This window comes from Lagenorhynchus albirostris, chromosome 2 (genome assembly GCF_949774975.1).
Source record: "Lagenorhynchus albirostris chromosome 2, mLagAlb1.1, whole genome shotgun sequence".
In the NCBI taxonomy this organism is placed as follows: domain Eukaryota; kingdom Metazoa; phylum Chordata; class Mammalia; order Artiodactyla; family Delphinidae; genus Lagenorhynchus; species Lagenorhynchus albirostris.
The window spans coordinates 166,324,131-166,340,221 of NC_083096.1; the positions used below are offsets into that span (position 1 = coordinate 166,324,131).

The 16,091-nt window shown below is 51.3% G+C and overlaps 1 protein-coding gene across 3 annotated transcripts in view; it reads right to left on the reverse strand.

Moving 5' to 3' along the window:
* MAN1C1 (mannosidase alpha class 1C member 1) overlaps positions 1–16,091 on the reverse strand; it is a 131,724-nt gene that overhangs the window by 63,904 nt on the left and 51,729 nt on the right. For all 3 annotated transcript variants that reach the window (XM_060141012.1, XM_060141011.1, XM_060141013.1), the window contains exon 2: positions 14,624–14,720. In XM_060141012.1, the coding sequence (XP_059996995.1) occupies positions 14,624–14,720 (97 nt within the window). The remainder of the gene's footprint in view (positions 1–14,623; positions 14,721–16,091) is intronic.

Here is a 16,091-nt window from a genome sequence, read left to right on the forward strand (position 1 = left end):
CACGGATAAAAGGATTTGTTCAAACTTCATTACTCTCCAACTGAGAAGAGGCATGAAGAATGACAGCCTTAAGAGAGAAAATCCCACGTTTCAAGGTTTAGTGTCTGAGAAGAGTAGCTTAAAAATGAGAGCGTCTCCGGCCATCCTTATACGTCCTTCCCCATCGCTCCGTCCCTTGGGACACCAACCTTGAAAGTCAGCAACAAACCGGACACAGAATATGCCTCCCTGGCCAGGAACACAAAACTAGAGTATCAGAATGACAACGAATTTCTATTTTACCTTGCAAAGAGACGCTTCTCGCTGAGATGGGAAAATCTGGGGCACAAGTCAGCTCTCTGGAAGGAGACATTTTCACAGGATCAGCTGGAGGTCGGGGGAAACTGCAAAGTCTAAACATTCATGTCATAACTTTGTCAGCTGTGTTGAAGTTGACAAGATGCTTACCCAGCACCTCAAGTCATACGCCAAATTGAAGTGGTTAAATGCGTAAGCTATAATAACCACTGAGATTCTATAGCAAGCCTGTGCCCAGCAGCCTGCCGGCCTCTGCTCTCCACACGGGGGGGCTGCACGGTGCCACTGCCCATGATCGGGTCTCAGGACAGGAGCAACTGGTTTGCTCACCTGCCCATTTCCAGCATCTGTATTGCGGCCCAGTGCTGGCACTGGATGTAAGGGTCAGTCAGAAGCTGTGCCTACCTTGAGGAAGCAGGTTATACTACAGAGCGTGTTCTTCAAAGAGAAAAACACAAATCCAATTTATTTCACAAAGGGAACATCCGGGGTTGGAGGCAAGAAGGAAGATAAAAGGGATGAATGGAGAGAGGCTGTCCTGCTACTCAGCCCTGGGAGAGAGACAGGGCCAAGGTCTCCTAGTGTCCTGGCTGGTTCCGACCATCAGAGAAGGGAGTGGAGATGTGGCGAAGGGGCAAGGAGCCGGGTCAGTGTGCCAGGCAGGGGTCTGCGGGGGGCTGGGCAGTGGGATGAACTCCAGTGGGGGAAGATGGGGCCCCACCAGTGCCCAAGGAGATGGACTCTTTGTGATGATAAAGCTCCTTTGAGGTTTTTCTTATCAAAAGCAGCCAAAATCCTCTCCCCGGCTCCACAGGAATGTGGGGCTGACATCCATCCACACCCCCAGCCCCTTCTCAACCACACTTCAGAAACAGTTCAAAGTTACACTGAGAATATCCTGTTACCTGGGGGTAGGATTAGTTCCCAAGTACCATGTGGCCAGAAGGGACCCCCTTTTCACAACTGCTTTGCCTACCATTTGCAAATGCCATGCTCACTGAACATCTGCTGGATGAAACCCCTAGACGTGCTGGACCCACTCACACCATATGGCTGCTCTCCAGGCCACCACAGCCTTCCTGCTGAACTGGGGGCTGGCCTGCCACATCCCATGAAGCGAGACCCCCCACCCAGGTGACAGACTCAGCATTCGCAGTGGCGCAGGGGGCTCGCCCTTGCCAATGGCGCCACCTGGGCTAATGGGTCCGCAGGAGGGGGACTGATCACTTCAGGAACAATGTCCTTTAGGCCCAGGAAGGTCCTGTGGTTCCTAACCCGGCTCGTGTATCAGAACCACCAGTGGAGATTCTACTCTTAACACAGGTCCCTGGGCCAGATCCAGACCCACTGAATCAGAATTTCTGGGGATAGAGCCCAGAAGTCTATGCTGCAAAAGCCTACGGGTAATTCTGATGCTTTTCCCTGGTTAAGAGCTACACGTTGGCCCGCACTACTCATTTCATAGATAGCAAGACTGCCAGGGAGAGGGGAGAAAGTGTGTTGTCCAAGGTCGCACAGACAATCACTGGCAGAGCAGGGAGAGGACCCAACCCTCCTGCTTCCCTGGGCAGCTCTGACCATATTAATGGTAAAGATGATGATGATGATAACAGCAGCTACTGTTTATTGGTCCTGCCCTGAGCCCTTCACACGTATTAACTAACGGAATGCTCACAACCACCACTCTATGAGGTACACGTTATTATTCTTGTTTTTTCTAGGAGAGGAAACTGTGGCACAGAGAGGTTAATTTAATCACCCAAGGTCACACAGCCAGAAAATGGTGACCAGGCAGCCTGGTGCCAAACCTGTGCTCCCAACCAGTTGGTGTAACTGCCTTAGATCACCAGGATCCTTTCTCAGGTTTTGCTTCCTCCCCAGCCATCGTGTTGAGCTTCAGGCTCTGGGATGTTTTGGGGGCTGGTCTCTGTGGAGCTGCCCAGCTTTGCACCCTGAAGGGGGAGGCAGAGTCACATCCCCCACCCTGGGAATGTGGGGGAGCCCAGAGAGGCTGTCTCGCTCGCCAAGGGATTTGCTTCTGCACTTACATCTGGGGCTGGGTGTGCCTCATGTCCCAGGAATTCAAGGCCTTTCAGATGAAGGCACATCCCCAGTGGAAAGAAGGACCCCACTGTGGATTTCGGCAAGAACGGGAGAGGCGCTTTCCCCAGTGCAGCCCCTGTGTGACATCTTCGCAGACGGTGGTGAGTGTTGTGCGACAGCCTCGCCCGAGGTGTTTGGGATTTTGTCCTCCTTGGTTTGGGGAAGACAAGTAATTACTTTGGCTGCACTTTTACAGCCTAATGCAGGGAAGAGGGATGCGATGGACCAGGGCCGAGCCGTGTCAACAGAACGTCACAACCTCCTTCTAATCAATAAACACACACAGACCCTTCTTTGCCCTTCACCGTTACCTCTGGACACCCCAAAGGGCCCTCTGGGCCTGATGACATGCTGGCGTCACACAAGGCAGGTGACGCAGGGACTCCTGGCCTGTGGGGGCCTCACAGTCCCTGGGGCAGAGGAAACAGGACATGGGGTCTTCGGAGGCAGACAAGCCTGCGTTGGAACCGCCGCTCTGCCTCTTTGCAGGCTTGGGTTAGTTATTCCTCTCAGAGCCTCAGTTTCCTCATCACACTGACACCACTTCAAAGAGGCACCGTAAGGGAAAACGAAACTCCCAAGAAGGTGCCTGTGCTGCAGGTGGGCACCCGCAGCAAGGCCCTGCCGGCCCAGCTGTAACAAGAGACAGAAAACCCAAGTTGTTGGTAGGGTTACTGCCAGCTTTCCTGACAACAACGAGAAGGAAGGGGATCCTTCCCGACAAGTCAGCAGTTGCAGGCTTTCGGAACCCTCACCTGGTGAGGAAGACAAGGATGCAGGGCTGCTTATGACTTTCATGGGCCCTACCTTTGTAAAAAATATTAAAAACGCTCTTTTACAATTGCGTTGGTATAAAGAAGCTGGATTCATTATTTCATATTCATTATTATTTTCGTATTTTTCTTCTGATTTTAAAAGAAATTAAAATTAAAATACTTTTGTGAGGGAATTCCCTGGCCATCCAGTGGTTAGGACTCGGCGCTTTCGCTGCGGGGTGGGGGTGGGGGTGGGGTCAGGGTTCAATCCCTGGTTGGGGAATTAAGATCCTGCATGCCACGTGGTGCAGCCAAAAATAAATAAATAAAACAAAATACTTTTGTAAGCCCTAGGCACTGTGTGTAAGGGAGAGGTTCAGCCCTGTGCAGGGAATGCCTGGCTGGCTGCTGGCTGCTCAGACGAGGTTTCTTCCCTTCAAGGCTGCAGCCCTCCCCTCCCCTCCCCCGCCACCTGCCACCAACCACCCTCCCCTCTCTGAGCACCAGCACTCCACCCAGCAGGACCACCTAAGCTTGGTCTGAGCTGTTCCCCTGTCTGTAACAGAGACTTCATGGGTGTCTGTCAAAACCTACCCCCTGAGCAGCTCTGGGGTAGGATCCAGCCCCTCCCATAAGACTCCTCTCCAATGCCGCCGTCTTTGTGATTCCCCAGCAATGAAACGTGGGGAACTTTGCGAAAACTTTTCTTGCTCGGCACCTCTCGGTAGATGCTGACACTCTCTTGCAGCCGTGCGCTCGGGCACCCGTTCTGTCTGACCCACAGGCAGACTTCACTCGTCTTTTCTCCGATGAGCTCACCGCGTCTTGTTCTTTTCTGCACCCTCTTTCCCTGCTCCAGATCCAGCTCAGAACCTGCCACATAGTAAGTACTCAAGGAGAAGTTGCAGGATTGAATGAAAACTCTCCATGTCCCCATGTGCTATCAGCTACTTGCTGCAAAACAACATGCAGATGCATTTCTGGGCAACTGCTATTTCGGGAACAGGGTCATCTGGGGAGTCGAGCCCTGGCTGCTGGAAGTAAGAAACCGGCAGAGGGCTTCCGGCACGGCAGCTCCCTCCCTGTCCTAATCATTGGCTTGGCCTTCGGTGGGATTAGACAACAGCAATTATCCCCACATGGTCTATTCCCAGAATTCAAAGTTATTGGGGGAGAAAATGCAATTGTGCTTTATCCAGCCATTAAAACAAAACAAAACAAAAGAAAACAAGAGCAGTGGATTTTAAACCGCCTTTCAGACTTGATGAAAAAACAGACTTGAGTATTAGCCCCAAATTGTGCTGACAACACACTTCCGGGTCTCTTTGTCTTCCTCCAGGCTCTCTTCAGAATTTTTCAACAATTCCTATTGATCGTTGCATGGTTCTCATGCCGACCATTTATGCTTGGGAGAGCAGCCGTCTGTGGAGCAGAGAACCAAGCTGCCTGCCTCAGAAGCCCTTGGCGGGGGGATGTGAAGTCTTGGCCCCCACCTTCCAGAGGAGTGGCCACCACAGCCAGTGCAGCACCTCTGCCTCCATCGCTGAGCCAGTGGCCCACTCGGCCGCACCAGGCTTTCATCAGCCAGGGTGAAACACACCCCAGAGTGGCCCAATCACCTACTCTTTAGGGCCTAGAAGTAACATGAGAGCCCATATGCCAGACGCCCACGTCGTATGGTGGGGAAATGAGCTCACAGACGGAACAGGCCTTGCCTGGGTCACAGAGCAGAAGCCATGAGAAGCCGGGTCTCCTGGCTCTTGGGGTCTGGGGTGGGGAGAAAACACTGGGGAGCATTCACAGGTCCCCTTAATATGCCAGCTGCTCACAGATGGTCTCTCACTATGCCCTCATCCTCTCTAGTCACACTGAACACCTTTTAGACCCCAAGGAGCCACAGTTGTGCTCAATCTCCCCTTCGAGGCCTTTGCACATGTGTTTCTGTGCCCGTGATCCCTCTCTTATGCTTCTTCATTCATGCTTCAGGCCTCAGTTGAGGCCATCTCCCCCAGGAAATCTTTCTGAAGCCCATCCCTCCAAGGATGAGTTAAGGAGCCCTTGGTGTGAGCTTGTACCTCATGGCATTCATACTGCCTTAATTGAAACTACAAGTTCATGCCTACGTCTCCTCACTAGCCTGGGACATCCACGTGGGTGTCCATCTTGGTCCCTGATGTTTCCCGTGTCTCGAGCAGGGTCTAGTGACACACAGTAGGCACTGAATGATCACTGGCAGATAAAGAAATGGTCTCCTGTGATCCCAATGACAATCTGTGAGAAGGTGTCATCATCCCCATTCCACAGGAGAGAAAATTGAGGCTCAGAAAAGGAAATGGGACACCTACCCAGTGGGTTAGTGGTGGAGCCAGGGTTTGGACAACTCAAGTCTTCTGACTCCAAGGTCAACATTTTCTCTATTAAGACCCCTCTCCTAGCCTAGTAGCTGAACTAAAGAAGCTCCAGTTCACGCCATCTGTGCCCGTGTGTCACAGCTGGGTGGGCTGGTGAGACAGTGTGGGGAGGCGGTAGTGAAGGAAGCCTCGGCCGACTGTTCCTTCTGCTGCAAGGGGCACTTGAGGCAGCTGGCCTGAGAGCCCCAACTCACCCGTAAGTCAAGGCAGGAAGAGCAGGGGCCCTGCCCTCTCCAGAGCACGGCTGAAGCACTCACTAAATGTTAAACTAAGAGACAAACAAAAACTGTTTATAGCAGCTTTACTCATAATTACCAAATGCTGGGAACAAAAATGTCCAGGAACAGTAGAATGGATACACTTGAAAAAGAATGAACCCTTCATGACCTAATTATGTGAAAGAAAAGTAAACCATAAAAGTACATACAGTACGATATGAAATTTTAAGGCAGACAACACGAATCTAAGGTGATAGAGGTCAGAACAGCAATGGCCCTTGGGGACCAGGAAGGGTCTGGGGGAACCTTCTGGAGGGTAACAGAAGTGCTCTCTATCTTGATCTGTGGGTGCAGATCAAGGGGTGCATCCACATGTAAAAACTCCTGGGGCTGTGCACTTAAGATTTGTGCATTTTACTGTATGTAAGTTATAAGTTACATCTCAATTTTTAAAAAGTAATTAAAAAGAAAAAAAAAAAGAGGCTCACGTCAAAGTACCAGAGTTCAAGTCCTGGTTATTAGGCCTTCCTGAGTCCCTGTCCCCCTTGTGCCTCTTTCCCCAGCCTTAGCCACTGGACCAGATGGTTTCAAAGAATCCAACTGGCACAGACAGTCTGAGATTCTGCGAATCCACGTACCTATTTGTCACTGGGTTTGCTGGGAAATTTGGCAAGTGCTCGCCGTCAGTGCGGTGCGAAGAAAAGAGGGCTGGCTGTCTGCTGTGGGCTCTGCCTTGTTTCCAAGGAAGGAAAGGTCTTTGTAAATTGGGCAGGAACACGTCACCCCCAGGAGGGAATGTCAGTTTCAATATGAATCATCTTATGCATCCCTAGCGACTTGCTCTGGGAATAGATACCCTGACTCACTCACTCCTCCCCAACAGAAGCAAAACTTGCTACTAAAATTTCAGATTTCAAGAGAATCGGCATAGCCCAAATAGCCACTCAGAGGCGGAAAAAAAAAAAAAAAGAGAAAGAAAGAAATCAGCCTAGTAACCAACCGAGAATCACAGAGAGGACAGCGAGGGGCCAGGGTGCAAACCTCTTTGTACTGAAGCCGAGACGGGGCCCGGGGCCCAGGGGAGGTCGCCGGCTCCCATGGCTGCTGGCGCCAGGGCTGGGATGGGGACCCGAGGCTCCGAGCCTCGAGTTTTCTTTTTACAACAACCTGCTGCTAGATTTTCTAGAGAAATAAATCATGCTCTGTGCTGGTGGGAAGCCTTTTAAACAAAAAGAAAAAGAAAACAGCTAAGATGCATCTTAATTAGAAACTGCTTGGGAAAAAAACAAACCTTTTCGGGAGGAGGGTGCAGAGCAGCGTGCCCTGAATGGTCGGCAGCCTGAGAGCGTGAAAGTCCAGCAGGCTAATTTAGAGGTGAGCGCTCTGCTTTGCTCATCACCCAGTGTGACCCGAGGGACATCCTGGTCTTTAGAAGGTGGCTGAGGAACCGTGGATGTGTCATTCAAGGCCACAGGGAGGCCCCCATGGAGCTGCAGCATCTGACCAGCAACGGCCAGTCCTATCTGTCCTTCACATGTGTGGGGTCCATATTCTTATGCAATTTCCCTCCTTGTGCCAAAGGCCATCTGCCAGTGACTGGTGCTTCTAATCCATTTCCCCCGTGCTTTGACAGCCTCTGGCCTCCAGATGGAGCAGCCGGGGCTCCCAAGACATGTGACTGCCGGGAAGATCTGCTTGTTGCCCTTAAGCCTGACCCATTCTACCCAAGGAATTGCAACATCGCCACCTCCGAGGAGGCTGATGACAGCTCTTTCTCAAATCAAACTCGGAGCCTGGGTCAGGAATGTGCACCACGGGCCTGCCAGAATCAGGGAGCGACACAACCTGACATCGATTTTCTAAGAACTATGGATATTTGGTGTGTTGTTTTTGTTTTTCAGAAAAGAAAAAAAAAAAAAGAAAAACCTCCGGAAAACAAAACTTATAAGAGCAGATATAGGATTTTCAGCCAGACAAGTCCAAGTGCCCTGTTACCCGATAAGAGAGGAGATAGGAAACGGACTGGGAAGGGTGTGTCTGCACTCAGGGAAGAAACAACCTAATGTTTTATGAAGACTTACTGGGTGCCAGGCACTGTACTGGGGCTACCTAGCCCCGCCTGCCTCCTTTTACAGGTGAGTGAACTGAGGTTCAGAGAACTCTGTGACTTGTCCAATTTAATTCAGCTGGTAAACACCAGGGATTTGAACCAGGCACAACTCCGAAGTCAAAACCACTGCCACCCGGAAACAAACACAGAGAACCGTGGAAACAGCATGGAGACCTGTGGAAACTGGGAAGCAAGTGGTTTTCACAAACTGTCTATCTGCAAAGTATGCAGTTCTCCCGGCAGCCACACTGCAGTGCAGCTCTCCACCCACAATAAAGACCCGGTAAGATTGGTGTGTGTGTGTCTGTGTAGGAGACTGTGAACGTTTTGCAGAAGGCACTAAGTCACATGCCAAAATGCAATTGTAAAAATGACATCTTGGGGCCTGGATTTATTCCCTCTTCAACATCATATTTGCTCTGTTTACAAGGCAAAGATTATTTTTTTCTCTTCCAAGGCCGAACATTCCCAGCCTGTGATCTGAAAAATCGTGCTGTGTTCATTTTCCCTCTTAACTCACCCAAGGCCACAATCATGCCTTGAGATGGGGATTTGGTTGGGCAGTTCTATCAGGGACTCACCAGGCAGAGGCAGAATCCAATTTGGGGCTCTCACGGTCACCCTGGGCCAGCTTGGAGCAGAGGGACGGCGCTTCTGGCTATACAAGCACCTCTATCCTCCACAGAGAAGATGCCCAAGATCAGAGCCGCTGACTAAGCAGGACTGCTGCTCTTTCAGGGTCAGTTTGCCGATTCCTAATGCACTTTGTGATGGAGGAGGTCAAAGCAGCTGCAGAGGATGAGAGGAACTGAGCACAGCAGGACCAGGAGGAAGGGCTTAAGGGAAAACAGGGCAGGCAGAGACTGCAGGGGGCAATTCATTCATCTGACAATATTTATCCAGAGCCTACCGTGTGCCACACACTGTTTGTTTTTGTCTCAGGATATAATTATTCTCACAATTATTTTATAACTGATATAATAATAACAGCAGTAGCTTATAGTTAATGAGTGCATATGGGCAAGTCTATTTAAGCATATGGGCAGGTTTTACAAACATCAACTTTATCTACTCCTCACCACTGTCCTCATTGTACAGATGGAGAAACTGAGGTGCAGAGAGTTTAAGAAACTCGCCCAAGGTCACATGACTAGTAAGTGGCAGAGCCGGAATTCAGACTCAGGCTGGTCTGATTCTCAAATCCATGCTCTTCTCAGCTCATTATGCTGACAGCCAACGGCATGTCTTGTAAGTAGCTGTTTTTAGGTTAATGGCAGAGATTAAATATTTTCCTATGGTGGGAGAAAAGAGGGAAATCTGAATCTTCTTCCCAGGCCCTGAATAGTCAGCTGATGTCCAATAAATCATGATGCCTTCAGATGGGTGGCCGCAGACCCTGACCTGAAATACGTGTCTTTCTGGGTTTCTGTGAGGGCACTGGAGTAGAAGATGCAATACCACCAACCCTGAGACCATCCCTCTGCCCCTGCTCCCTTCTCTACAGCCACACACGTGGTCACTGGAGGACAGGGCAGCATGGTGGTCTGTGGATTGGGCTGTGGAGTCCAGCACACCTGTGATTAAGTCTCTGCTTGATAACTGTGTGACTAAGCAAGTCCTAAACCTTGCCAAGTCTCAGTTTCCTCATCTGTGAAATGGGGATAAGGGGGTAATTTATACCTTAGCAGGGCTGTGAGGAGGACACGAGAGAATACAGCTACGGTGCCTGGTATGATGCACGTACAGGAAGCAGGTGGGCTCTTGGCTCCCAAATCATACACCTCCTGAAAGAAAGTCTGCTCTTGCTAGAGTTCTGAGAACGTCTAGTTCCTGGTGGTGATCTGGCCAGAACCAGAGGCCTGTGCTTTGACAATCTGGGCTTGGACAATTTGGCTAATCTCAGAGTGGGTGGTGCAAAGAGCACTGGGCTGGGACTAGGCCACCAGGATTCAAATTCCACACCTACAATTAACATGCTGTGTCACCCCGGTTGAGTCCCTTCCCCTCTCTGAGCTTGGTTTCCGCAACTCTAAGATGAGGCAGTTAGACTTGCCACCAAAGGGCCTCTCTGCTGGGGACCTCTCAAGACTGTGCGCCCAGTACCGATTTCCCCAATGCCAAGGGAGAATGGAGCTCTTATGACCACTCTGAGTTCTTGGGAGGATTAATGTCATTAAGTGCTTTAAGGCTGACAGCTGGCATTGGGTATGAGCTCCCACTATTCTCCTGGAAACCCTTCTGCTGTCAGGAGGCCGATTTATTCCATAGCCTTGAGCCCTAACTTTCCCCTGACTCTTCCCTCTTAAAAATTCCATTGTAAGCTGCTATAAATGAAAGGGTGAGAGGTACACTGACTACCAGTGGGCTGCCCATCCGTGATCTCTGCCACAGGCGCTTGAGGGCTGAGGTGAACAGGGCAGGAGGGATCAGGGCTGGGAAAGCCCTGGAGTCCTCACGTGGGTCCCTGGGTCCAGGAGACTCGGTCATAGCCCAGTCAAAATGGGAGAAGCACACACTGTCCTAAGGGCCTTATGTCATCCTCGTAGCAGCTGAACTTGAAGAATGCTTCCTGTGTGCCAGGCCTGAATATAAGCACTTCTCACAAATTAACTCATTTGGTTCTCGAAACAATCCTGCGAGTAGGTATTACTGTTGTCCCCAATTTAAGGCTGGAAACTGAGGCCCAGAAAGGTTAAGAAACTTGCCTAAGGTCACACAGATGGGCAGTGGCAGAGCAGCATGCAAATCCAAGCCATCTGGCCTCAGAGTCCCTGCTCTTCGGCTGGCTTCCCCCAGGTCCTAGGAGCAGCCCCTTTTACAGGTAAGGAAGCTGGGCCTCTGAGTACTGAGCCACTGTGCTTTACGGCATCACCAGCTGCTGCTTTATGGCTGGTTCCTCTACACTGCCCTCCTCGAATGTCTTCTTCAAGCGGCAGACTCACCCCTGTGACTTCACAGTGATGAGAGCATCACCATCGAGTGCCGGCCCTGTGCCCGTGAGGAACAGGCCGCGTCCACTTTGCTGGCAGCCGCTGGGGTCTTGGGGGCATTTTCTGGCAGGACCTGCTGAGCCAGATTGCGGTAAATAGGAAGAGACTTTAACACTGAATTGCTCAGGACACAAAAACTGGCTTGAGAGGTGCCTCACCCAGAGGTCTGTCTTTCAAAGTGAGAACAGATTCGGGGAGGGGCGCACAGGTGGTGGGGAGGGTAAATTCAATTTGGTGAACTGCCACACGGGGGGAGACCAGGCTCTGCAGCCGATGTCTTCGTTGCATCCCGTGTAAATCCTGCAAAGCCAGGCACCAGTGTGAGCTCGTTACTCTACCCCGTATGCAGCTCTCTTGGCCCCACAGGCCCAGGGAGGAGCCTGCAAGGGCCCGTGGCAGACTGATATGCACCAGGATGCAGGAGGCTGCTCAGGGACCCTGAACATCCACTCAGCCAGGCAGGGCAGGGTGGGGACAGCTGTCATCTGACCATGCCCTGCAGGGCCCAGCCTACAGTGAGGTGACTGATGACGGCGGCTGCCACAGCCCAGGAACGAGGCCACCCACAAGCCCGTGTGAGTCCAGCAAAAGAAGCCAGTGGCGTGAGAAGCAGCTTCATTCAGGCCATTTCAACTCCTATCATCCAGAACAGTCTGGCTTCCAAGCCCCTCATGGGTCCAACCCAAACTAGAACCTCCTCCAGGTTCCTCGAATGCCCCTCAACTCTCCTCCTCTGGGGGCGTTGGCATAAGCATCTGTATCATCAGACCCATTTGTGGCAACAATAAGCATAAGTACCAGCTATTAAGATGGTTCTGTGTGTCAGTCAGGCCTTGGGCTGGGGGTATGATGTTTTCATTAGTTCTACTTTACAGAAAACTCAGGCTCAGAGAACACTCAAGGTCACTCAACCAGGAAGGAGTGAAGTCATTCTGAACTTGTTGGGCTCCAGGGACCTAGAGCCACAAGCCAGTGAAGGACTGGTCACATCATTGATCATGATCCCTTCTACGTGCCCCTCATTCTGAGAGCACCTAGACAGACCCCAGAGAGGATCCGAGGAAGGGTTGCCAGTGTACGTCTCTGCAGAGCTGGTGGAGTTTTCACTGTGTCATTTATCCCTGCATCCCCAGCAGTCAGCACCGGGCATGGCACTACACAAGCAGCTGCTGAATGAAAGTGTAAGAAAATCAAGACTAGCTTCTCCCTGCCCAGTGCCTGGGGCCCTACCCAGGAGCCAGCCTCCCACTGCAGCTCAGTGGCTGGCTACAGAAGGAAGGCCCTGTCTCACTGCCAGGACTGCTGCAGGCGCAGGATGATCGGGTACCCAGGGCCTTAGCCAAGGCCGCTCTTGGGAGACAGGGGACCTCAGAACCCTCCATGGGCTCACCTGGGCAACTGCCGACCACACTTATTACTGTGGAAATCCTATATCACTCATATATACTTGGCCCTTCGCACGTTCCTGCACGCTCTCATAGCAACCTGAGTGTGCAAGATGAATGAACAGGGGCCCAGAGAGGTCAAGTGACTTGGCCACACAGATAGTTCAGGGCAGAGTGAGGACTTGCTCCCAGGTCTTCTGGTTCAAGGTCCAGGTTTCTTTGCATCATTCCAAGCTGCCCACTCTTCCTGAGGCTCAGTGATGGGAAAGGGGCCAAAGGGTTGAGATTTAAATCACAGGCCCTGAGGAATTTCAGAAAGTGGGACTTGGTTTAGCCCAGTTCCTCCCGGCAGTGCTCCCTCTATCCCCGTGGATGGTTACAGCAATAGCTAGGCCCATGCTCCGCAGTTTCAGAGATCAACAGCCTCCCCCAACCTCCACCAATTCCCTGAATATTTGCACACTGTGTAGAGAGAGAGGATTATGTCCCTCATTTATAGTAGTAGCCAAAGCTCCAACAACTTTGATGAGAGCCACACCAGCCGTCTTTCCCCAGGGCTGATGTGGGTGTTGGGGAAGTCTATGATCTGGACAGGTCAGGCAGGGAGCCTCTGAAACTAGAATCCACACATTTCATATTTGAGGTTAAGGAAACACCTGTCTTCCTCCCCACGACTCAGGAGTCCTCTCTCAGAACCTATCCTAAGACAACGTTTTATGCACAAAGATGATAACTGCTGTGTTTTTTGTTTTTTTTTGCGGTACGCGGGCCTCTCACTGTTGTGGCCTCTCCCGTTGCGGACCACAGGCTCCGGACACGCAGGCTCAGCGGCCATGGCTCACGGGCCCAGCCGCTCCGCGGAATGTGGGATCTTCCCAGACCGGGGCACGAACCCATGTCCCCTGCATCAGCAGGCGGACTCTCAACCACTGCGCCACCAGGGAAGCCCTGCCGTGTTATTTTTAATAGTGAAAAATTGGAAAGGACCTTTGTCCAACATTAGTGGGATGGTTAAACGAATTATGGCACATCCATGCAATAACTGCAGCCATTAAAAATATTCTTTATGAAAAAATTTACACGAGTTAGGGAAACACATATGATGTAACATTCAGTTAAAAAAAAAAAGAAAAGGAAGAACATAATATTGTATATGGGTGGGGGAAGTGTACTGAAGAAAAGACTGGAAGGAAATAAGACGAGATGTGCACAGAGGCTGCATCTACATGGTAGAACGAGTTATTTTTGGCCTGCTTTACACTTTTTGATACTTTCTCTTTTCCCCTACATGCCTATGATAAGCAGGGGGGAAAAGCAGCAGCAGCAGCTACCCCAAATCACACCCCCCTACCCAAGGGGAGTGAACTGTCTGAACAGCCAGAAGCGTTGGGATGCTGCCTGGTGACATGGAGGAAGGTAGGTCCTGTGTCCCTTTTCCCGTAACACAAATACTCTGCCCTACGCATGGGGGGCCTTGTAAACCTGCTTTTGAAAATTTTCTGGGGATTTTCATCTGACTTAGCTCTTTGGTTCTTGATGTCAGGAGCCTGTGTCTCTAAGGGGTGGGGAATACAGGTGATGAATTTCTGTTTCCAGCTCCCCAGATAGCTCCTGTCTCACAGGGAAGAAGGAAGCCAGGTGCCTCCAGCATCTTTTCATGTGAAGGGCCTGCAGAGAGGGGCGCTGGTGATTTGTCCGGGAATTACATTTGATATCTAAAGCCGTGCCCACAGTGAGGCACTCTGCAGTCTCTCCAGGTGAGAAGGGCTTTCGAGGCTCTGGCTGAGGAGGATCTCACGGCTGCAAAGGACTGAGACGTTGGCAAGTGTGGCTACAGGTCAGACTCAAGCTGCCAACACACAGCAGCACCCGTGCTGCTCCCTAACTGTGACTGTCCACCAAGCCACCCGGCGAGAGACACACACCCAAGACCCTAAAGGCAGCGCGTGTGCCCAGCTTATCAGGTACATGTTTGGTTTCTCTAGGAAAACACCCAAGATCATTTTACAGCCACTTGGAGGAGCGGATTTAAACCCAATCCTCTGTGTCCTTCAGATCTGCCTACCTTCTCCATGGCAACTAGTGTCCGTCACTCACTGCCCCCACTCACATTTCCAAGTTTGTCTGCTCTGAAAATTAACAACAGGTGCATATAAAGAAGTGTGTGAGGTGAGGGAGAAGCATGTGGGTTCCCCCCAAACCTAGAAGGCTCACAAGCCTAGACAACCCTGGAGGAAGTCAGACTTGGGAGCCCCCAGCTCTGGAGAAACAGGGACATAGCTCAGGAGAGAAAAAGTCAAAAATGAAATTCTGCTCGGCCCCCAGGGGCAGGGGGTCTTCCGACGTCAGCTCACCGAACATGTTGCCCTCGTAGCCGTCTCTTGTGAGGGGCCGGAGCTCGTTTTTCCCCATCGCATAGCGCTTGTAGCTCTGCCAGGCGAACTGCATCATCTATAAGAAAGAGCAGAAACAGACCCTGAGCGTGGAGATTCCCAATAGCGCGGGCTGGCCACCTGGCCTTGCCCTTTGCAACAGGATTTGAAACCACATTATAAAAACAATCTTCCACATTGAGAAAGACGACTTCCTCTCACCACTGTTCTATTCATAGTTATGCCTGGAAGGCTGTTCTCCGACAACCCCACGTGTCCTGCATCTACCCATAGATTCCTCAGAGAAGGCACAAAAGGCACTAAGTACATTCTAGCCATCCATCAGTGCCAAAGTGAAAAGCCACCTCTTCCATGAAGCCTTCCCGGACCTAAAGTGACCCTCTGAATGGAAGGAAACAAAACTCAACGAGGGATGCCTGTTAGAATCTAATAGAACCGTCCCTTGAGCTAGGGGTCGTTAACTCCATTTTGTAGATAAGGAGACAGGTCGAGACATGAGGTAACTCGCCCAGGATTACCCAGGGAGTGAGTGAGCATGCTGGGAATTGAACCCATGCCCTCTGGCTCCGAAGCCTTAGGTCTGTCCCCTAAAGTCACTGCTTGAGTCTCTTTGAACTCCTCCTGCACTTGGCTTGACCCAGGCTGGCTCTCCCAGGCCTCCTAGCACCCCAGCCGGTCACTGTTAGTTTTTGTTTTACTGGTTCTGGACCACAAACTCTTTGAAGCCAGAAACTACATTTTCTTTGCCTCAGTTCCCCCAAAGCACCCTGCACAGGGCTTGGCAATGAGTATCTGTCAGCTCTGTCACCCAGTGCATGCATGAGTTCTTACTACATTAAGGCAACTATGTTAGCCCCTCGGCAGCATCGCAAGCATACAAGCACCTCTGTCTCCTAACTGCACTTAGCACTGGAGGCTGGAGGAACGCAAGGCAACAATCTGTCCCCAGCCCTGCTCTCCCACCCCTCCCCAGAGTCTCCCTTTTGCCTCTGATGGCAGGCTGCAGAAGAAGGACAGCAGAGCAGGCCTCTGCGGTGACCATGGGGCTGAGAAGGGAGCCAGCCCAGGCAGCGGAGGCACAGCTGAAGGACAGGCAGGTGGGAGGCAGCCTGGTGTCGTGGAGAGAACTCAGGCTTCGGGGCCGGGAGGCCCAGGTTCTAATCCTACCCCTGCCACTAGCTCTTTGACTTTGGCAAGCAACTGAATGTCTCCAAGCCTCAGCTGCCTCATCTTTGAGATGGGAATAACAAGGGCTGCTTTGCCACAATCCTGAAAGGTTTAAATGAAAGCAAGTAGCTGGAAATGCCCAGTTTTTGACTTCACACAGCAAGTGATCAACAAACACGAGTCCTCTTTCCTGCTCAGCCTTTAAAATACCTATCTGGTTCTCCAAGCCTCATCCATCCACCCCTCTTTCATCCACCTTATT